Source organism: Pan troglodytes, chromosome 13 (genome assembly GCF_028858775.2).
Source record: "Pan troglodytes isolate AG18354 chromosome 13, NHGRI_mPanTro3-v2.0_pri, whole genome shotgun sequence".
NCBI classification, from domain to species: Eukaryota; Metazoa; Chordata; class Mammalia; order Primates; family Hominidae; genus Pan; species Pan troglodytes.
The window spans coordinates 134291832-134316412 of record NC_072411.2 but is presented as its reverse complement, the minus strand read 5'-3'; the positions used below and the strand labels follow the sequence as shown (position 1 = coordinate 134316412).

Here is a 24581-nt window from a genome sequence, read left to right as displayed (position 1 = left end):
ATCTGTGAGAGCTAAAAAACTAAAACAACTGAACTCATGGAGATAGAGAGTAGAAGGATGATTACCAGGGGCTGGGAAGGGTAGTAAGTGGGGAGAAGTGGCAATGGTTAAAGGGTAAAAAAAGATAGTTACAAAGAATGAATAAGACCTACTATTTCCTAGCACAACAGCTGAACATTTTTAAAGCCATTTACGCATTTGATACCAAGAAAATTTTAATTGGTTGTCCCTAAGCTCCACATGGATGGCAGCTTTCTATGCTAACAACAAAGCTACTGCTTGTAAAGTGGTAAAAGTTCAATCTCAAAGGGGGATTGGGGAGTGGATCTCTAAAAGGGGCCCAGGTCTTTGGCCCACTCTCTCTCAGGGGCTGGGGATAATGCAGACCTGTGTAGTCATCCTCAAAGAAACTACTGTATGAATGTCTGAGATGCTGAGATGTTTCTCTTAATGCAATGACAGGCACTTGCTACAGACAACGGGAGCAATGTGCTCTCTTACCAGAGAAACTGGTAGTTATCACAAAGATATAAATATTTCCTCAGCAAATAGGTATATGCTATAAATACACATGCAATATAGAGCATTTGCTTTGGGCAAAGAAACATAATACTAAAGCAAAAACAAACAAAAAAACACTTTTGAACACAAGCATGAACCAGGATTAATAATCCACTTGCAAGTAGAACACAAAGCAAAGAACCTTTCTAGAAGTCTTAGGAAAAGTTTGATATTCTTAAGGTTATGGTTTGTTTCAATAACAAACTTCAAAACCCTAAATAGTGCAAAAAGTACTAACATCCTAATGGTAACCAGATTTTTTTTATTATCCCAAGTAAGAGAAGCTGGTTGAAATATCCTTAAAAATGCTGTGATTTTCAAAAGAGCAAATTGCAATTTTCCTAAATATCAAGAGGGCAAGAAATGAGAAACAGCCATGTGGTTTCACAAACTCTCCATTTAGAGGCTAGCAGGAAAGAGAAATCTGTACCAGATACTGAGGGAAGGATTAAGGTTGTTCCCTCAGTCAGGGCTACTAAGGAAGTAATATAAATAACAGTGGGCTAGGAAGGATGCAAAAAGAATAAGGAAAGAAACATGCATACAGTGGGCTTGTAACGTACTCAGTGATATTTACTTGTAAGAAAGAGGGAGGGGCCAGGCACAATGGCTCACACCTGTAATCCCAGCGCTTTGGGAGGCCAAAGCAGGAGGATCGCTTGAGGCCAGGAGTTCAAGACTAGCCCTGGCAACAACAGGGCTGTATTAAAAAACAACAACAACAACAACAAAAATTATCTGGGTGTGGTGGTGCACACTTTAGTCCCAGCTACTCAGGAGGCTGAGGCAGGAAGATCGCCTGAGCCCAGGAGGGCAAGGCTGCAGTGAGCTATGATCACACCATTGCACTCTAGCCTGGGCAAAAAAGTGAGACCCTATCTCAAAAGGAGTGTGGGGGAAGAATTATAATAGAGGGTGAATCAAGAGGAGGTATAGCATCAGAGTTTCGCAAAACTCTGGGTTGGATGCCAACAAAGTAAACCGTTAGCATCCAACCCAGACATCCATTCTGCTGTCACTTCCATCCATCAGTATTTCCTTGTCCTTATATTTGTACCAACCACTAATGAGAGATCAATGTGTCTTATCCCTTCACTTGGAGCCCAGAGGAAAAGAGGCTGCTGAGATCTGCCAAGCCTATCACCAGAGCTGGGTTTCCACGAAGTAGTTTTAAGCCAAATACTCAATATGCTTTAAAGTGTTCCTTTGCCTGGCTTTATCCTGTGAATATCTCTCTTCCTTGCTGATCTTGTTAATGAAGGATTTGGCTACTTAGAGTCCTGGTTATTTGCCACTCTTCTCACTGAAAATACATGACTCATAGTACTGATGTGATTACGATAATACACATTTACTTTAAGAGGAATGTCACAGTATTCGACTATTTTTAAAGAAAAGAAAGTAGAAAAATCGCAAGAATAAAATGTCAAGGAATAGCATCCAAAAGGAACTGGCTGAGCTCTAAACAGGGAAACCACTAGTTACCTAAACATGTCCCCAAACAAAAGGAACCTGGGTACCCTGAAGGCAGTGATACCTGGCGGGGCCCATAGCAGTACCTGACACAGGAAGTAGTAGCCTCTTCAGTCAAGAAGAATTTCAAAGTTGGAAAGTCATTCTGAATGAGTACTTGGCACCAAAAAGGACACATGCTTTCAAAAAATGCTTTCTTTCACAGATCACTACCTCCTCAGCAGTGGAGAAAAGCAGTCATCCTTCTCTAGTCATGTCCTGAAAATACCTTCGGCTTTCTTTACGCTGGGGGGACATATGCTCACCAGTCCCTAAACGAGTTGTCTGCTGAACATCCTCCTTTAGAAATCTTCTGGCATTTCTCCTAGCCTTTCATGGGAACTGTGCCAGAAACTTCTTCTTGATAACAAAGCTCATTATCTAGTCAGCCTGGCCAGGTCAGAGTTGGTCGGTTTCCATTAATAGTATACATAAAACTCGATTTGGCTAGAAAATATACTCCTTCTATGTAGAATTTCTTCAAAATCTCTAACTTGAAATATTCAAATTGTACTTAATATTTTCCTTAAGTCTCTTCAAGTGTGGTCAGGTAGGGTCCGTGGTCACAGCTCTCATGTGTTTACAACTGCTTTTTTTCTGCATCCAGAGGGCCCATGGCTTAGATTTCAATCAGAGAAAACAAAACTGGCTTTTTAAAAGGCTTAGAATCAAAATACTTTCTAAGGCTATTTGTTTATAAAATTTTGGGTGATCCATGCCCACCAGAAATGACAAAAAAAACTTTTTCTTTTTTTTTTTGAGACGGAGTCTCACTCTGTCACCCAGGCTGGAGTGCAGTGGCACAATCTAGGCTCACCGCAAGCTCCACCACCCAGGTTCATGCCATTCTCCTGCCTCAGCCTCCCGAGTAGCTGGGACTACAGGTGCCCGCCACAACTCCCAGCTATTTTTTTTTTTTTTTTTTTTTTTTTTTTTGTATTTTTAGTAGAGACGGGCTTTCAACGTGTTAGCCAGGATGGTCTTGATCTCCTGACCTCGTGATAAGCCCACCTCGGCCTCCCAAAGTGCTGGGATTACAGGCGTGAGCCACCGCGCCCGGCCCACGCCTGGCTATTTTTTTTGCATTTTTAGTAGAGACAGGGTTTCACCGTGTTAGCCAGGATGGTCTCGATCTCCTGACCTCGTGATCCGCCCGCCTCGGCCTCCCAAAGTGCTGGGATTACAGGCATGAGCCACTGCGCCCAGCAGACAAAAATACTTCTAAAAGATATTTAAAGTAAAACTGAGAGTAAAATAAAGTGATTTTTCATATGAATTTTACATACCAGTTTAATTGTGTTCACATCATCCACAGGATTGCGCCTATCGCAAGAGATGTCAACGTTAACCAGCAACACAGCTCAAGCCTATTAGGAATGTGGCAACTGCAACTACTGCCCACACAAACCGCTGGAAGCACTTTCATCCCCTCTTTCATAACCAGCAGCTAAACCTGTCAAAGATCCCCCTTTTCTGAAAGCTGCCACAGGTCAAAAATTAGGACTATATCAACGGCATTGTGTTATTTACTCTGCAGCAGAGAGGGAATTCCAATACTTAATCAGTATACTTTAAAAAAAAGTAAGACCATAGTCTAGTACTCACCTTTCTCAGAAACACAAACTGAGAGTTTCTTAACACCATCAACCAGCACATTTTGTGTGATGCCATGTCCATCTTCTGAGTCGCTGCCATCAAACTGAGCCTCTACAATGACATCAGGACTGTCATTATAGCTTTTCAGGGACTGTTGCAGGAGATGGTGTCCACAGAGCTCCTCGGGGATATCTGATTCATATGCAGCTTCTGTTTCTTTGTCATTGCTCTCTGGTTTAACTACCTAAAGAAAACAGAAAAATTCTGCTAAATCACTGAGAAAGGAAAAAAAAAAAAGAGCAGATTTTTCTTTTCTAAGGAAGAAACTGCATATTCAGAAGCTAACGGTATTGGACACTAATCATGTAGTTCAAAAACGGATCTTTATTTTCCAGAAGCACAGACCACCTAATGCACATAATCAATCCAGCAAAGCCAGGCTGACACTCAGCTCTTCAGGATGCCCCAAATTAATGCCTTATCCACTTCTCATATTTCTGATCTACATTTTCATCCCCTCTCCCCAAAGGCCCTGAATACCAGAAGTAGTACCATGCTGCTTCATAAATCCTCACCATATAGGAACAATTAGTAAGTTAGGGAATGATAAAAGAACTCAACAAAGTATGCCACAGTGTTCCTAAAGGAAACCAAGGAAACCACAAGAATACAAGATGAAGTGGAAAAAAAACAAAATTAAGTGTGAACAAGAGTTTATAAAATGTTCTTATAAAAATATAAAGCTTTATTGGCCGGGCGCGGTGGCTCAAGCCTGTAATCCCAGCACTTTGGGAGGCTGAGGCTGGTGGATCATGAGGTCAGGAGATTGAGACCATCCTGGCTAACACGGTGAAACCCTGTCTCTACTAAAAATATAAAAAAATTAGCCAGGAGTTGTGGCGGGTGCCTGTAGTCCCAGCTACTTGGGAGGCTGAGGCAGGAGAATGGTGTGAACCCAGGAGGCGGAGCTTGCAGCGAGCCGAGATGGCGCCACTGCACTCCATCCAGTCTGGGTGACAGAGCGAGACTCTGTCTCAAAAAAAAAAAAAAAAAAAAAAATATATATATATATATATATATTTAAAGGCTCAGGCCTTTAGTTTCTATTATGTATTTATTTCTGCCACTAATGGTTCCACAAAGGATTTGGTTCCCATCAACCATGGAGAAAATATCATAGGTACCAGAATTCTGACTTTGTTATACAATCTGCAGGCTGAACTTTCTCACAGTGAAAGGTCTTTCTCTGCATGTATGTGTATATATACACATATACATATACACGTATATATACATATATGTATATATACATATGCATATACATATGTATATATGTATACATATATACGTATATGTATATACACGTATATACGTATATGTATATACACGTATATACGTATATGTATATACACGTATATACGTATATGTATATACACGTATATACGTATATGTATATACACGTATATACGTATATGTATATACACGTATATACGTATATGTATATACACGTATATACGTATATGTATATACACGTATACACGTCTATACGTGTGTATATATACATATACACGTCTATACGTGTGTATATATACGTATATACGTATAAAGCACACACACACTGATGGACATTTACACTACAATACTAATGAAGCAAGTAGAGGAAAAAAATCCAGGCCAGGCGCAGTGACTCACAGCTGTAATCTCAGAGCTATGGGAGGCCAAGGCAGGAGGAGTTTAAGACCGGCCTGGGCAACATATTGAGACCTTGCCTCTAAAAAAAATTTAAAAATCAACCAGGCATAGTTGGGGGACAGGGCGCCTGTAGTCCTAGCTACTTGGGAGGCTGAAGTGGGAAGATTACTTGAGCCTAGGAGTTAGGAGTTACAGTAAGCTATGATCACGCCACAGCACTCCAGCCTGGGCGACAAAGGGATATTCTAGCTCTAAAAAAAATAAAATAAAATAAAATAAAAAACCAATCCAGATACTAATCCATTTTGAGTTTGTCACATACAGCACTCTGATGTCTATGGACACTATATTAAAATACACCAGGTGTTATTGAGTCACTGAAAAAAATTGTGACCCTACATGTAAATCTGCCCATCCATATTAGCAAAAAAGCAGCAGATTTTGTAGGTTCTTGGATGTTACTTGAATACTGCATCCTTTTTAATAATCTATTTCTATATGATAAATACCTATGTTCAATTTAAACATATAATTAAAACTTAAATGATCACCTGTATATACATAAATATAAAAAATGAATTTGATCACTACTTGTAAACATTCCTTTTATTCTTTCAAACAAATGTTGGAATGCCCACCTCGTGCCAGGCACCGTCATAAGTCCTACATCCTAGTGGGGTGACAAATGATGAACAATTTACTCATTCAATAAGTCATTATGGAGTCCCTTTCATGGTGCCAGAAACTGTTCTAGGTGCCAAGGGCAGAACAGTGAACACAATCAAAAGTCGACTAGTGAGAAGCGCAATTAAATATATTGAAAGAATGAGAAAGCTGGTTAAGTAAATGAGAGAATAATGGAGAGGGTGTGCCTAGTTTATCAGTAGGGTGATTAGGAAATACTGCTTAGAGGAAGCAGCATTTGAGCAGAGACCTGAATGAAGTAAGAGAGCTCTAGCAGTTTCACCATGTTTATATTTGATAGGTCTAATGTTCTAATTAAAAGTAACACAAAGATCATGCTTAGTGAAAGATCTTCACCTTATACAAGAGAGAAAAAGTTATTATATCTTTCCTAAAGCATTTTAATACAGTAGGTTCAATTAACATAACCATTCCTAGACAATTAATATTATAATATCGACTCAGAAAACCAAAGTAAAATATTACAAAGATATTAACGATCAGAATAAAGGTAAGAATATATCCTCAGTTTGTAAAAATTGACTCCATAAAAATATAGTAATAGAAAAACTTGTAAACAATGCTTTATTTTTTTTTTGAGCAAAACTGTGCTCAAAACTTTTGAGCAAACTTTTTTAAAAACTTGGTTCCCAGTCCCTGAGTACATTTAATAAAATTTTCTTTTTTGCTTGTTTTGACTCATGTCAGATTCATACATTCATTTGTCCATTCGTCTGTCAATGGGAAGTTAGAAACAGACATATCTCCCTCTCTTTAATACTACAAAAAAGTTCTACTGGCCAGGCCAGCAATCTCCAAAAAGATTCCCGCAGGGCCCTTCCTGCAAGAGCTCATGTGAGTGAAGCTACAGCTAGGGCACTGATACACAGGTTGAACATCCCTAATCTGAAAATCCAAAATGGTCTGAAATCTGAAACTTTTTGAGCATCAACATGACAATCAAAAGATATGCTCAGTGAAGCATTTCAGATTTCAGATTTTAGGATTTAGGATGCTCATCTGGTATAATGTAAATATTCCAAAATCTGAAAAACATCCCAAACCCAAAAAAACACTTCTGGTCCCAAAAAGGACCTTATTTTGGATAAGAATTCCTTATTCTGGATAAGGAATACACAGCCTGTACAATTAAAAAACCAGCTCTCCCATCTGCACTTCTGCTTTACCACATAAGCCTTGTTTTCATAACTGACCCAAAGAAGATCATCCAAAAATAAGAAAATTTACTGACAAGTTACAGCAGAAAAAGAATCCGATATCACTCAAATCAACAAATTCATTCAATTTCCTTAAATATGCCTGGCAAATTCAGAAATATTTAGGAACATCTGCCCCTGACCATCCTCAAAGAACTAATACAACCTTGGGTACTGTCAGAGCAGCCTAAGCACAGGCAGAAGGCACAGGTGTATACCCTATGTCTAAAGCATGGTGGCTATATACAATCTCGGGTTTAATGGTTTTTCCTGTATCATCCCCATACATACTTTATCTCAGAGAGAGAAGTTCTGGGCAAGAAAGCAACTGTCATGCTGCAGTTGGTCTAGCAGGTAAAAGGTAGTCTCCTGGAAAGACATTATGGGCCTGGCGTGGTGGCTCACACCTGTAATCCCAGCACTTTGGAAGGACAATGCAGGCAGATCACTTGCAGTCAGGAGTTCAAGACCAGCCTGGCCAACATGGTGAAACCCTGTCTCTACTAAAAATACAAAAATTAGCTGGGTGTGGTGGCACACGTGTGTAATCCCAGCTACTCAGGAGGCTGAGGCAAGAGAATCACTTGAGCCCAGGGGGCAGAGGTTGCAGTGAGCTGAGATCACGCCACTGCACTCCAGCCTGGGCAACAGAGTGAGACTCTGTCTCAAAAAAAAAAAAAAAGAAGAAGAAGACATTATGCAAAGAGCTCAGGCCTTTAGGTTCTATTTTGTATTTATTTCTGCCACTAGTGGTTCCACAAAGGATTTGGTTCCCACCAACCACGGAGAAATATCACAGGTACCAGAATTCTGACTTTGTTATACAATCTGCAGGTTGAACTTTCTCACAGTGAAAGGTCTTTCTCTGCATGTATGTATATGTGTGTGGGGGGGTATAAATTGTAATCAGCGTGATTCTGCCTGCCTACTTACTTAATAATTTATGCTTTGGCTCATGCATACGAAGTTTAAGAAGAGAATGGGAAGAGAAGGCGACATGGTTTGGCTGTGCCCCCACCCAAATCTCATCTTGAATTGTAGCTCCCACAATTCCAATGTGTCATGGGAGGGACCAGGTGGGAGGTAATTGAATCATGGGGGGGTGGGTCTTTCCTGTGCTGTTCTCATGATAGTGAATAAGTCTCACATGATCTGATGGTTTTATAAAGGGGAGTTTCCCTGAACAAGTCCTCTTCCTTTGTAGGCCGCCATGTGAAACGTGCCTTTCACCTTCTGCCACGACTGGAAGGCCTCCCCAGCCACGTGGATATGTGAATCCATTAACCTCTTTATTTTGTAAATTGCCTAGTCCTGGGTATGTCTTTATTAACATTATGAAAATGGACTAATACAGAAGATCAGTGGAAAGCAACAACCAGAGTACAGCAAGCTTAACTGTAGAGCATATTCAAAAACTAACCTACGTCTGACTTTGTGATAATCTTCATGGTTTATACTGAAGAATTAGTGTTGTAGGGACTAAATTCACTTTTGAGTTACTAAACCAAAAAATGCTACAAGGCAGCAGTCTCCAACCTTTTCAGTGCCAGGGACTGGTTTTGTGGAAGACAATTTTTCCACAGACCAGAAGTAGGGGGCTGTTACGGGATGAAACTGCTCCATCTCAGACCATCAAGCATTAGATTCTCATAAGGAGCATGCAACCTAGATCTCTTGCATGCACAGTTCATAGTAGAGTTCATGCTCCTACGAGAATCTAATGCCCCTGCTGATCTGACAGGAGGCGGGGCTCAAGCGGTAATGCTCACTTGCCCACTGCTCACCTCCTGCTGTGTGGTCCAGTTCCTAACAGGCCACAGACCAGTACCAGTCCATGGCCCAGGGGTTGGAGACTCCTGAGGTAATAGGACTTAATAAATTAAGTCATTCAAAACTGTGCAATTAAAATATAAATTAATGTGTTACTTCTTTAAAGCATTTTATTCTATGTTATTATCCTAAAACACATAAGAAAAGAACAAAAGGTATGGGGGAAAAAGATCATTATGAGATCACAGGACTCAAAACCTGTGTACTCTCTAACCATCCCATATTGCATACTGGTTAAAAGTAAGGATGTGAGGCCGGGCACAGTGGCTCATGCTTGCAATCCCAGCACTTCGGGAGGACAAGGTGGGCAGATCATCTGAGGTCAGGAGTTCGAGACCAGCCTGGCCAACATGGTGAAACCCTGTCTCTACCAAAAATACAAAAATTAGCCAGGCATGGTGGCATGTGCTTGTAGTCCCAGCTACTTGGGGAGGCTGAGGCAGGAGAATAACTTGAACCCGGAGGCAAAAGTTGCAGTGAGCCAAGACTGCACCACTGCACTTCAGCCTAGGCGACAGAGCAAGACTCCGTCTCAAAACAAACAAAAAAAGTAAAGGTGTGGGACTCCTTAGAGAAATGGCTAATTCAAATCCAGAGCAGGAAATGGACAAGACAACCCTGGAACCTCCTGTCATACTGGGAAAACAAGAAAGCTATCAATGGCTACTAGTGTCTTGTCTAAAGGACGCAGGAAGTATCATAAAGGGGCTTCTCTGGTCAACTATGGAGAATTCTACGCATTTATTCTACCTGGCCTGTACAAACTGTACCTCAAGGTAACCAAGTAATTGATGAGGTAAAGTTTTTCTTTATACAAGTGTTTCAGCTAATTAAATTAAGAAAGGAAAAAAAAAAAAAGGCTTTCGGTATCGCCATTTTGCCATCCCTACTGAATAATGGATTCAGGTAATGGTCATCAATGGTTGCTAAAACCAGTAAGTTGTAAGCTGATGGAGAGGGAGTTTTATAACGTATGAACGTTTTATAATGGGTGGACCAGAGAGGTAATAATAATGGATGGATGTTTTATAATGGGTGGACCAGAGTTTTATAATGGATGGACCAGAGAGGCAATACCTGAACCCACTGATACATATGCATATTGTAAAAAGAGAAAGAACCAAAGTGCTTCCTGATTCACTATATCAGGAAGTACACATCACCACCTACGAAGTATTTTTTTCCCCAAAATTAAACCTGATCCAATATAGGAAATGGAACACAGGAACATGTTAAACAACATTACCATGCACACTCAATCACATTCAGAATTTGAGAAATTTTGTAGAACAAATAACCCAGTTTTGCCAACAAATAAATTGCAAGAAAAAAGGGTAAGCCTATAGATTAAAATATTTGTTACATATCAACAAAAGGCAATTTTGTAGGTTTTATTTTAATCCTGATTCTAACCAACCAACTGTATTTTTTTTTTTTTTTTTTTTTTTTTTTTGAGACAGAGCTGCACTTTGTTACCTACGCTTGAGTGCAGCGGCACCACCTTGGCTCACTGCAACCTCCACCTCCCAGGCTCAAGAGATCCTCTCACTTCAGCCTCCCAAGTAGTTGGGACTACAGGCACACACCACCATACCTGGCTAATTTTTGTATTTTTTGTAGAGATGGGGTTTTGTCATGTTGCCCAGGCTGGTCTCGAACTCCTGAGCTCAAGCAATCCACCCACCTTAGCCTCCCAAAGTGCTGAAATTACAGGTTTGAGCCACCATGCCCAGCCCTGTATTTTTAAAGAAGAAAAGAAAGGGAAAAAAAGGAGGAGAGACAAAAATCTGAGAAATGTAAATAGTGATTAGACAATGAATATCATTAATTCGTTATGACTGTTTTTCAAAAATCTCTAACTTTTGGAGATACCTGAAGTATTCAGGGATGAAATGATGGATCCATCCATACTCACTTCTTAGGTGATTTCATGCAGTCTTTTGGCTTTAAATCTCCCTCTACATGCTATTAACTCCCAAAGTTAAGTGCCTAGCTCAATCTTTCCCATCTTCAGACTTATATTCAATTGCCCAGATGACATCTCAAACAAGAGAACCCTTGATCCCCACTAGAACCTGCTCCTCACCCAGCACACTCTCTCAGCAGATAACATCACCTTCCATCGAGTTCCTCCAGCCCTAAACCGCAGCACTACCCTTGACCCTCTCCCTCTCATTCCCCACATTCAATCCATCAGAAGAGCCCAGTGGCCTTTCCTTTAAATGGATCTTCTTGCCATTTCCACTGTTACTACATAAACCCAAACAACCTTTATTGCCACGCTGAATTAATGCAATAATTGGTCTCTTTATTTCCATTTTGGACCAATAAAGTTAGAGCGTTTCTTTTAAAACACAAATCAGATCATGTCATTCTCCCAACAGCTTTCCAACCTCCTTCCATTGCCGTGCTACAAGGCCTTATCAAGACATTTTTCTATCCTCATGTTCTACAGTTTCTTCTTTTGCAAATGACCCTCCAACTCCAGAGACTTTCTTGCTGTTCCTAGAATACTACAACCTTCCATCTTAGGGCTTTTTCACTTGCTGTCCTTCTATCTGGAAAGCTCTCTGCCTGGCTATTCATAGGGCCTGCCCTCTTGTTTTGTTGAAGTCTCTGCTCAAATATCTGCCTGTCAGAGACACTTCCCTGATCACAGTAACTGAAATAGCCCCACCTTGCTATCATTTCTCTATCCCCTTATCCAGCTTTACTTTCTTTTCTTTACTTTTTTTTTTTTTTTTTTTTGAGACAGGGTCTTGCTCTGTCGCCCAGGCTGGAGTGCAGTGGCGCAATCTCGGCTCACTGCAAGCTCCGCCTCACCGGTTCACACCATTCTCCTGCCTCAGCCTCCCAAGTAGCTGGGACTACAGGTGCCCGCCAGCCACCACGCCCAGCTAATTTTTTATATTTTTAGTAGAGACGGGGTTTCACCATGTTAGCCAGGATAGTCTTGATCTGGTGACCTTGTGATCTGCCCGCCTCAGCCTCCCAAAGTGCTGGGATTACAGGTGTGAGCCACTGCGCCTGGCCTTATCCAGCTTTATTTTCATTTGCACTTACCACTATCTGAAAGTATATATCTCCTTATTTACTTTCTGTTTCCCCAACTAGAATATAGGTTTCATGAACATAGAGGTATCTATTCTACTCACTGCTGTATTCTGAGTTGAGAGCAGCATTTAGTAGCCACTGAAATACATGCTAACAGAATCAACAAATATGACAATTAATTAGGAAATGATTTGTTCAGAGTCCATCTTCCCTGATAAACTCCATGAAGTGCCCATGGCTAGGCCTGGCACACAGTAGTACTCAATTGTCTTTCAAATAAACAGCCAGAGATGGCACACTGTATCTAATATCTCCACTTATCTAAAATCTATCCATCTTTTAAGACCTACTCCAAAAAGCATGAATTTTCTATAATCCAAAATCCACCACATAATCTTCCCAGTTCCTCTCTATCCCCCTGCCTGCCCAGACAAGAATAATTTCTCTTTCTTTGAAGTCCCAAAGCAATTTATCTATACCTCTTCTTCAGCACTTCTCAATTTCTTTACTGCATTCTTGTTATCTAGGCATATGATTTATCTCATCTGTTAAGGCTATCTGCTCACTAACTGTATACTACACATTTTTGTGTATTCTATAGAAACTTGCATAATTAAGTACTCAATGTTTGATGAATAAATGGATAAACAGGTAGAAGAACAATAAAATGCACATAGTAGATTATCAAGATGCAAGAGCTTTCAGAAAAGTTTTCAAGCACAAGGGTATGTGGGTTAGAAACTAGTAGCCCAATTTTCCTTGACTCTGTAAAGTAAGAGGCTTTCTTCCATGGGGTTGTCTTTGAAAGAGTTAAGAAGTCTAAATCAGTGGTTCTCAACTTTGAAAGTTAGCAGATCCCTCTGAGAATCAGATGAAAGCTGTAAACCCTTCCTCCCGGGGAGTGGGGCGGGGGGGAAGGGCATATCTACAAGCAGATAGAAAATACTCTAGGCTGGGCGAGGTGGCTCATGCCTATAATCCCAGCACTTTGGAAGGCCAAGGCGGGTGGATGACCTGAGGTCAGGAGTTTGAGACCAGCCTGGCCAACATGGCAAAACCCCATCTCTATTAAAAATACAAAAATTAGCCAGATGTAGTGGCACGCGCCTGTAGTCCCAGCTACTCAGGAGGCTGAGGCAGGAGAATCACTTGAACCCGGGAGGTGGAGGTTGCAGTGAGCCAAGATTATGCCACTGCACTCCAGCCTGGGTGACAGAGCTAGACTCCATCTCAAAAAATAAAAAAAAGAAAAGAAAGAGAAAGAGAAAGAGAAAAAGAAAGAAAGAAAGAAAGAAAGAGAAAGAAAGAGAAAGAAAGAAAGAAAGAAAGAAAGAAAAAGAAAGAAAAAAAGAAAATACTCTATAACAAAGTACAGTAAAGGGCCTGGTGCTGAAGGATACCAGTTCAGGCTGGCCAATATTTTGGAGAACTCTGGGCTCAGCGTGAAAAAAGGGGCTCTGAGGATAGCAGATATATTACTGACGTGGTTAACTGAGGACTTTTTAAATTCCTCTGGTTTCTCCATAGACCTGCAAGGGTGGGGCAGCTGACTGCACTTATTACCTGAGTGCATGCTGCAAATGGGATTATTTCTCCCTTGGAGATTTAGTCTAATCTCTGAAGGACAGGACAGAAACAGATTAGTGGGAGAATCAAATCACTGGATCATAAAGAACTTTTTCACTCTCAGTCTTTTTCCATGAACAGGGTGGGATGGGCATCACATAAAACCCTGCTGATAAAAATAAGCAGTGAAAATATAGACAGATATCAACTGAGGAGTATTGATAAGAAATAAATGGCATTTGCAGCCACTAAAAATGCTCTAGAAATAGCACATTACAATACTTATTTTAATCTATTTGACCTCACCCCCAACTCCCAAACACACACACACAGAAACTTGTGTCAGATACATCCTGAAGTTAGTTTTACTAAGGACAGATCTGTAATCTATCTACTGTTTTTTTTTTTTTTTTGGAAGGTAAAATTGGGCACTAAGAGTGGTATGGCAGTGTGCTGAAAGGAAAAAGTAAGCCTTTCTCCATCAGGCAGGATTCCCTATGCTCCGGAAGACAGAGAACAGCAACCTGGCCTCTACAGCGGGACCCATGGTGGGGCAGTGGGTAGGGGTGGAGGGCACCCAGAAAAACCATGAAGGATGGCTGAAACTGAGGGGCAGCTATGAGAGGCTCTCCACTTAAAGGAACAGAACTAAGCCCAGAATCCTGAGTTCAGAGACACAGGAGAAGAAGAGACACCCTGCTGGAAAAGTAGGCCGGGTATAGCATGATGTCAGCATTTTAAGGGGAACACAGGCCTTGTGTTGGCAGAGGAATGGCAAAATGCCTTGTAGCATCCTATTTCAAAGACAAGAACACTTGCCGGGTCAGAGACACTATGCAATACTGGGAGTGGGAAATAGCTAAGGAAGATGTAATCTAAAAAGCTGGCAGAATTTTAGAAAACGTGAGAAAATATGTTGGGAAATATGTTTTAAATATATATAAAAAGCACTGCCACAAAAGAAAAATAATGATAAATTCAACTCTATTAAAACTTCTTTTTATTCCAAGATATAATAAAAGAAATTTTAAAAGGCAAGCCACAGAGGAGCTCATATCCAGAATATATAAAGAACTACTATAGATCAATAAAAGACAAATAATCCAATAGAAAAATGGAAGAAAAGGCTTAAAATACTTCACAAAATAGAGATGCCACGTAGCAATAAAGATGGAAAGGTGCTCTGCCTTATTAGTCAGAGAAATGCAAATTAAAGCCACAATGAGATATCACTACAAACCCACAGATGGGCAAAACCCAAAAATTCTGATAATACCAAATGCTAGCAAGAACACACAGCAGTACATATCTAGTGTGAATGTGAACTGGTCCAGCCCTTTGTAGAAGAGACCAGGACTATGAGGGAAAGCAGAAAGCAGATCCACTGGACTCCGGAGCCCTGGCTTATTCCACTACACTGCCCTGTCTCCTTCAGGATTCTGACAGGTACACATGAAAAAGAGGTATCTAAGCTGAGAAAGAACATATGGAAAAGCAAAGAGATAAGAAAATGCAAATTCTCCTTTAGGAATGGCAAATAATCGTGAAAATATACAACAAGAGTGAGAAAGGAAGATCAAGATGTCAAGAGCCCTAAATGCCAACTTAATGAGTTGGGACTTTACTGTCAAGTCAGTGAAGTGTGAAAGCAGAGTGGAGTGGTTCAGAGCACAAACTCTAGGGACAACACAACTGGCTTGAGTCATGGCTCTGCACTTACCTGCAATGCCACCTTGGAAAAGCAGTTTCTTTGAATCTCAATTTCATTATCTTTAAAATGGGGACAAGAGTGTCTAATATCACAAAACTATTGTGGGAACTAAGATAATAAATGAAAAACTCTTAGCACAGGTGCCTGGAACATGGTAGGAGCTTAAGTAAAGTGAAGGATTTAATAATAACAGCACACTCAGTTGGGAGCCTTTACATCCTGAAGAACAACCTGAAGCAAGGGGAAGCGGAAGGAAGGGTCAAAAATAATTGCAAGGCCCTGAACTCAGACAACAGAAACAGAAAAATTAGGAGCAGTTACATATAAGGAAACAAATATAGCCTTCAGATGACTCGAGAAGTGCAAGATGATGAGGAACATCCAGGTGGCAGCTGGAAATGTAGGTCTGGAGACTAGAAGTGTCTTGGAGGACAGAAATCAGATTAGAGGGTTACCCATAATATGGGTTGACAGTTAAGCAAAGGTGACTCAGGGCCAAGTGTCTACTGAAAAGAGAACCTGAGGATAAAGCCCTTGGGGAAGACTCAAATAATGGGGTTTCAACGAGGAATAGGAGTGAGCAAAGTAGAGAGAATTTAAACATAACTATGGATATGGGAATCACAAGAAACACTGAAGTTTTTATTATGAATCTTCACATTCTATTGCACAATCGTCCCTGTGCTTTTATACACATTAACTGATTGGATCCACCCAATGACCCTGGGTGATGCACAGGAGAATGAGTATCTCCATCTCACAGAGGAGGAAATGACTTCAGACATGTCACAATCTCACAGCTACTAAATGGCAGAGTTGTAATGTGCCTACAGGTCTAGGACTCTAAATGCAATTCTCTTAGTCCTGGACACTGAAGGAAATCATCCACAGGAGTTGAAAACAAAGAGATTCAGAGTGAACCTCACCCATACAGCTCCCATCCCTGACACACATGGCATGAAATGCCTCTGAACCTTTTGTTGGCCTAGCAAATAATCAAAATTCAAGACCCAGCTCTTCTGTGAATGTTTATCTGCTAACTTCTCTCTCTCTGCCTAAATGTTGTTGCCTTCCTCTGCAGCACTGCTAGTCCTTAGCCATTCTTTTCACTATACGGTTCCTCGGCCAGGTGTGGTGGCTCAAGCTGTAATCTCAGCACTTTGGGAATCCGAGGCAGGCAGATCACTTGAGCTCAAGAATTCAAGACCAGCCTGGGCAACACGGCAAAACTCCGTCTCTACCAAAAATAAAAAATTAGCCAGGCATGGTGACATGTGCCTGTGGTCCCAGCTACTCGGGAGGCTGAGGAGGAAGGATCATTGGGACCCAGGAAGTCAAGGCTGCAATGAGCTGTGATTGTGTCACTGCTCACATGGTGAACCTGGGTAACAGAGCGAGATCCTTTCTCAAAAGCAAAAAAAAAAAAAAAAAGGTTCCTTGATGGGGCTATATTCCATTTATTTGTTTGCATATTTTTTCTTCCACTAGACAGTAAACCACATTACATTCATTTTTATATTTCTGAGAGTCTCTCACGATCCATGGCACATAGAATGTGCTCAGTAAATATTGATTCTCTTTTCTCTTCTTCTGAAGAGAATGAGAAAGACTTGAATCAGCTGTAAAAGAAGCATTTGCCAAAAATAGTGAGAAATAAATACTAAGCAGCAAGAGCCAGCTAAATTAAAATGCATGTCCATAAGATACTTCATGATACAGCAATGTCCTCCATTAACACAATGTGTCTGGAAACCAGGAAATAGTCAACAATTATTTCATCAAAATTGAAACTTATCACTGTAAGAGATACAAGATAAATAAATGCAAATGAATAAAATTGGGAGGCACTGAAATAAATTCATTTTTCTAAAATAATTCTATGCCTTTATATCTAAATTATAACTCCAGTTTTCAATATAAATGCAAATATAACCATAAAGTTAACTGCTCCCCAACTTGAAAACAAGTGTCTTAGCAAGAAAAGTCACAAATGTCCAGATGAAGGAAAGAAAGCCTAGATCTGGCAACACCTCAGAGGGACATTTCCTGATCTTTCCAGAGTTGTGAAGTAGCAATCTGTCACTCAGAAAGCTGGAAATCTCGTCTACGCTGTGTAGTAAGTTAGATCAATTGCAAACAGCAATTCAAACCTACCAGGATCTAGAGAAGAAACTGGTCACTTCAAAACTGTTTGATGTGCATTAGGTTTTTCTTCCCTTCCTTTTAAAATCAATATACCGTATTTCAAAATTGAAAAGCAAACAGAAAAAGTCCCTGTAACCAAAAAATTCTAATGGAATCCTAAATAAAAGTGCCAGGTAACCTTTCCATTATGCTGGCTCACCCGAACTCCAAGCATGAAACATTTCATAGCTTCCCTGTTTACTGATATAGAAAAAAACCTTTCCTCGAGCTCAAAGACAATCATTAAAGAGTGCTGTTTTAAATCTTATGAAAAGAGCAAGTCCATATTAGCACTGGAAAATTCTGTTGCAGCAAATAAACCCTATTACATTCTCCTTAGGCAGGGGGTTGCTATCAACTTGGTATTATGGAGTTTTCCCAAAAGATTCACATATACCTATGTCCACAGACATTTTCTGCTGAAATGGCTTGAGAACTGTGTCCACTGACACTTTGTGCACAGGAAATAATGCCCTGTCCACCCCACTACCTGAGCCTCGGATTCAGAGCTAAAGCATGTCAGGAAGTCCAGCAAAGAGCTGCTTTTCATTTCTTGGCTTCCCTGGCTAGGCTTAAATGACAGCACTCACTTGCCACACATGTTTTAACAAACTTTCAAATCCCTTAATGGCACACTCGGGACAAAGGATAATACACTGTTCAGGAAACACCTTGAAGCCAAGAAAAGCAACTGATATTTCCACAGGGAGCTCTTGACAAGGCTTGCCAATAAGCTTTTCATTATAAAATTTAACTATGGGCACTATCATTTAAAAGACATATTTACAGACATTTTCAAGGGCGTATTTGTTGGGAACTTCGTTTGCTTAGGGTAGCTAATCCAAACATACCTTTTATCTAGTTAACAGCCAAAGAATGAACAATCTCTCTCCATTCTTCCAATTACTCAGCCCAAAATCCCTGTGCAGTCCTTATCAATCAATCATTCGACTTCCTTCCCCACCCCACCTCAACCTCCCCTTCTCTCAAACACACAGCAACACACACACACACCCACATCCCAATTGTCAGCTGATCTTGTCAGCTCTACCTTCATTGCCAGCATCCTGGTTTAGTCTCCATCATCTCCATCCTGGAAGTAAGCAATAGCCATGTAAGGGGTCTCCCTGCTTCTACCCTTGCCTCCTTTCAGTCTATTCCCAACATAACAGAGTGAGCCTATGAAACATAAGTGATATGTCAGTTCTCTACTCCTACCACTCTAAGCCTTACCACTTCAATCAGAGCCAGAAACAGAATCCTACCTATGATGCAAAGGCTCTACCTGACTGCACCCCCACCCCGGATCCCTCCGACCTCGTCTCTGACAATTCTCTACCTCAGCCCCTTTGCTATTCCTTGAGCACACTAGGAACGCACTGTCATTCCCCAAGATCTCCATAAGGACAGCTTCCTCTCTTCCTTTGTTTCTTCCCAAAGTCATGCTCTCAATGAGGTCTTCTTTCATCACCCTATTTAAAATCTCAATCCTTACCCCCCAAAATCATATTTCCTTTCCTTATTTATTTTCTCTTCAGCACATATCACCATTGAGTATGCTACATGTAGTATTTTATTTAATATTATTATATCTTTCCCAGTGCAACACAAACTCCATGAAGGCCACTGCCACCTGAAACTCAAAACATCAAAAGCACTCTGGTCCTTCCCCTCAAAGCATTTCCCTTTCCTGTTCTTCTCTTTCTTCAAACACCACTACTACTTCTTCCAGGCCACTCAAGCTGAAAACCTTGCAACTACATTTGACTCTTCCCACTGCTTAACATACCAGTCACCAAATCCTTCACTTACCTTTTTACAAGCAATCTTAGAGCTCCACAAATTCCCTGGTCTTCTAAGTGACACCACCCTACAAATCTCCAGAAATAAAAATTCTGATTATCCTCTTATTCAAAAACATTCCCATGGGTTTCTCTTTCCTAGAGAAACTACTTATCAGCCAGGTACAGTGGCTCATGTCTATAATCCCAGCATTTTGGGAGGCCAAGGTGGAGGACTGCTTGAGCCCAGGAGTTTGAGACCAACCTGGGCAACATAGTGAGACCTCGTCTCTATTTTAAAAAGAGAAACTACTTCTCTATTCTTTGGCTTACAAGACCTTGACTTTCTCAATGTCCACTGACCTTTTTCAGTTATTTTAATCTTATCTGCCATTTCCTTCCATTATACACCATTCACAGACCACTGCAAACTCTGTCTTGGGTTAAATCCCACCAGCTCAATAACAGGTTTCTTTTTTTTTCTTTTTTTTTTGAGACAGGGTCTCACTCTGTTGCCCAGGGTGGAGTGCACTAGTGTGATCACAGCTCACTGCAGCCTCGACCTCCCAGGCTCAAGCTATCCTCCCACCTCAGCCTCCCGAACAGCTGGGACTACCAGCACACACCAACATGCCTGGCTACCTTTTCTTTATTTTTTGTAGAGACAGGGTCACTATGTTGCCCAGGCTGGTCTAGAACTCCTGGGTTCTCAAGATCCTCCTGCCTCAGCCTCCCAAAGTGCTGGGATTATAGGCAAGAGCCACCACAGCGAGCCAAGAATAGGTCTCTAACAACTCAGAACAGCAGGATCTGTCTCTCTCTTTCTGGTTCTTTGTGATACAGTACGGAAAACTATATTAACTCCCTTTAAAAATGGCTGAATTATGTTTTAACTCTTTTAAGAAAAAAAGAAAAAGAGATTTGGAGAAATAATCAGCACCCGTTAAGGAGCCCTCCTCTATGCAGACCTGGCTTGGACTGCAAGAGAAGAAGAGTTCAGAGATCTAAGGGTCAGGCTATAGGGCCTCTGGACACTGTTCCCATGTTTGAATCAGAATTAGAAGTGTTCTGTAACATGTGCCCTCTCTCCTCTCCTGCATGGCCACCACAATCAACTAAAGAACCATAACCTGGCCGGGCGCAGTGGCTCACGCCTGTAATTCCACACTTTGGGAGTCCGAGGGGGGCAGATCACAAGGTCAAGAGATCGAGACCATCCTGGCCAACATGGTGAAACCCTGTCTCTACTAAAAATACAAACGTTAGCTGGGTGTGGTGGTACGCGCCTGTAGTCCCAGCTACTAGGGAGGCTGAGGCAGGAGAATCACTTGAACCCGGGAGGTGAAGGTTGCAGTGAGTGGAGATGGCGCCACTGCACTCCAGCCTGGGCGACAGAGTGAGACTCCATCTCAAAAAAAAAAAAAAAAAAAAAAAGGAACCATAACCTAACTCCGGTACAAGCAAGCCTCCTTACTGAATCACTAACGAAGAGTGAGAAGCAGGCATACTTCCCAGAGGAGACCCAGTTCATAGAACACAGCAGGATCCAACTGGAGTTCTCTCAGTAGCAAGGTGATAAATATTTTTGATGCCAGAAATAAACAGAGAGCATTAGGCAATTTGACAGAATATCACACCAAGTTCTAAAGCTCAGAAACAGGAAAAAAACAAACAAACAAAAAGGCAGGAAGTAAATCTGGGTAAACTAGAAAAGCAAGCCCTAGGAAAGAATTTTTCTTTTTCTTTTTCTTTTCTTTGAGACGGAATCTCACCTCTGTTGCCCAGGCTGGCGTGCAGTGGCACGATCTTGGCTCACTGCAACCTCCGCCCCTACGAAAGAATTTCTAACAGAGATAGAAGGACTGGATTTCTACTTGAACAGAGTTCACAGGAGGAATAATTATTGAAATTTAGTGGATGAACATATATACATGTATATAGATATACCTTGTGCATGGGTGGTTGCTTTTCTTTGACTCGTACTCTTTACTGTATTTTGACTTAAGTCTCTAAAACATAGTCAATGTATTAGTACTGCCTCTATTAGCTACTAGAGACAGAAAAACCAACTTGAACTGGCTGTCTTTTTTAAAGTAACTTATTAGCTTATGTAATTGAGACAAACTGATCAAATTGAGAGGCTCAGATGATATCTGTGGGACTGTGTGTGCACAGATGTGTGTATGTGCCTGTGTGTATGTGTGTATGTGTCTCAACTCAGCCTTCCTCAATATTGCTCCATTATCAGGACAGCTTCTCTCCTCATAGAGAAGGATGAAGGATGCAAGGATACCAGTAGCTCCAGAATTACATTCCATCCTCTTAGAGATCCCAGTAAAAAATTAAAACAAAAACAAAACCCGATAAGCTCTTAATGACAGACTCTGCAACTAAGTCCCAAGGCTGGGTCTGCTGGGGTTGATTTGGGTCACATGCCCATTCCTCCATCTATCACCACAGCAAGGAAGTGAACTAGACTGATTATCCCTGTATCTGAGGAATATGGCCAATTTTTCAACACTAGTAAAGAATAAAGTTGAAGCTTCCTTAGAAATGCTCAAGTAGGATCATTTTAAAAGACAAGTCTCTGTATTTTTATTCATAGAACACTACACTGATAAAACAATACACAGAAGCCTACTTCTATGGGTATAATTTCCAACTGCTTGCCAGAATGAAAGATTATTCCCCTTTTAGAATCACAACAATTTTTGATAGAGAATCAAAGCAGGGATATAACATCATTCAGGAAAGAAAATAACCTGTAAAGGTTAAACAACTTGTCAAATAAAGATCATCTATATTTAAAGATTTTATGTGTGGAAAGACTTAGCTGCAGTCCCTTACCTCAGATTTCATCTTAGAAACACACTTAAATATCCTGGACCTCACTAAAAAATAAGCTCAGGCCAGACTCGGTGGCTCACGCATGTAATCCCAGCACTTTGGGAGGCTGAGGCGGGCAGATCACTTGAGGCCAGGAGATTGAGACTAGCCTGGCCAATATGGTGAAACCCTGTCTCTAATACAAATATAAAAATTAGTCATTAAAAATCTTACAGACATTAAAAGGACAGTAAAAGAATATTATGAACAGCTTTATGCCGATACAGTCTACAAATTAGATGAAATGAATAAGTCCCCTAAATGAAACAAATTACCAAGACAGATACAAGAAGAAACAGAAAAATTTAAAAGCCTTTAGTATCTGTTATCAATAATAGGAATGTCAAAAAAAAATGTTGGGTCATGTTTAAAACCATCACACTCTATATCAATAAAGAAATTTAAACTGTAATTAAAAACCCACTAGAAAAGAATACTCTAAGCCCATATGCCTTCACTAGTAAATTTTATCAAATACTTAAAAAGGAAATACCAACCCTATCATACTCTCTCAAAATATAGGGGAAGAGGAAACATTTCCCAACTCACTTTATGAGACCAGTATTATTACCCTGATACCAAAACCAAAGACATAATAATACCAGTAAGTCACAAGTTAATAATCCTGATGAGGACACATGTTAGATCTGTCAACAAATTATTAGCAAACCAAACCAATGAATAAAAACCTAATTTAACATTTTAAAATCAATCCCTGTAATTCAACATGTTAACAGGAAAAAGAAAAGAATCTGTATAGTCATCTCAATACACACATTTGACACAATTCAACTTCTATTCATGATGAAAATTCCACTAAGACTATAAGGATATTTCCTCAGCTTGATAAAGGGCATCTATGAAAAACCTAAAACTAACATAATTAATGAGAAAGATAGAGGGCTTTCCTCATAAGATCAAGAACAAGGCAAGAATATCTCACTACTTGTGTTCAACATCATAGTGAAGGTTTCTTGTAAAGCATGAAAAAACTAAAAGGCATATAGATTAGAACAGAAAACATAAAACAGCCTTTATTCACAGACAATATATATGCAGAAAATCCTACAGAATCTTTAAAGATGTACTAAAACTAATAACTAGGTTGCAGGACATTATAAAAAATATATACATATACATATACAAAAGTCAATTTCTATATACTAGATATGAACAACTGGAAAATAAAATTAAAGGGATATTTCAATTATCATAGTATCAAAAACATGAATGATTTAGTAAGAAATCTAACAAAATATATGCAAAACTTATACACTGAAAACTACAAAATCCTGTCAAAAGAAATTAAAGAAGACCTAAATAAATGGAGATAAATATCTGTTCATGGATTAGACAACTCCAATCTATGCCATTTGGACCCCAAATTGATCTACAGACTCAATGCAATCCAAATAGGCTTTATGCATAGAAATAGATAAAGTCAATTCTAAATTTCCCATCAATATACACAAGAGCCCAAAGAGTCAAAAGAATTTTGAAAAACAAATACCACTAAATATTAAGGCTTACTACAAAGCTACAGTAATTAAGGAAGGATAGATAAATAGATTAATGGAACAGAATATAGAGCCTAGAAATAGAATCACATTTATATAGTAAATTGATTTTCAATAAAGATGTCATGGTAATTCAATAGGGAAAGGAGTCTTTTAAACAAATGTGCTGAAATAAGTAGATATCCACAGGAGAAAGATGAAATTCAGCCCTCACTTCACACCATATATAAAAATTAACTTGAAATGGACAATAGACCAAAAAGTGAAAATTCAAACTACTATAAACCTTTTATAAGAAAAAAAAAGAGACTTGCAGAAACAGAGTAGAATGGTGGTTGCCAGGAGCTGGGGGGAAAAAGAAATGGGAGCTGCTGGTCAATGAATATAAAGTTCCAGTTGTATAAAATGAATTAAGTTCTAGAGATCTGCTGCACACATCATGCATACTTAAAAATACCATGCACTTAAAACTTTGGTAAGAGGGTAGATCAAGTTAAGTGTTCTTACCACAATTTTAAGAAGAAAGAAGAAAAGGAGAAATCTTTGCAACTTTGGGATAGACAGAGATATATTAGATAGGAAACCAAAGGCATAACTCATTAAAAATTTTGATAAATTGGATTTTACCATAATTTAAAACTTCTGCTCTGCAAAAGGTACCCTTCAGAAATTTGTGTAGCAAAGGACTTTTGTCCACATTATATAAAGAACTCTTACAATTCATTAAAATGAAAGCCAAAAATGTATAAAAGACTTACACAGACACATCAGAGAATAACATATATATTAA

At 39.9% G+C, this 24581-nt stretch overlaps 1 protein-coding gene across 6 annotated transcripts in view; it reads right to left on the bottom strand.

Moving 5' to 3' along the window:
• Positions 1–24581, bottom strand: part of DIS3L2 (DIS3 like 3'-5' exoribonuclease 2) — a 378450-nt gene that overhangs the window by 246008 nt on the left and 107861 nt on the right. For all 6 annotated transcript variants that reach the window (XR_008546725.2, XM_063790857.1, XM_016950702.4 and 3 more), the window contains one exon: positions 3679–3913. Coding sequence is in view for 5 of the 6 variants with exons in the window: in XM_063790857.1 (XP_063646927.1) it covers positions 3679–3913 (235 nt within the window). In the remaining variant the exon portion in view is untranslated. The remainder of the gene's footprint in view (positions 1–3678; positions 3914–24581) is intronic.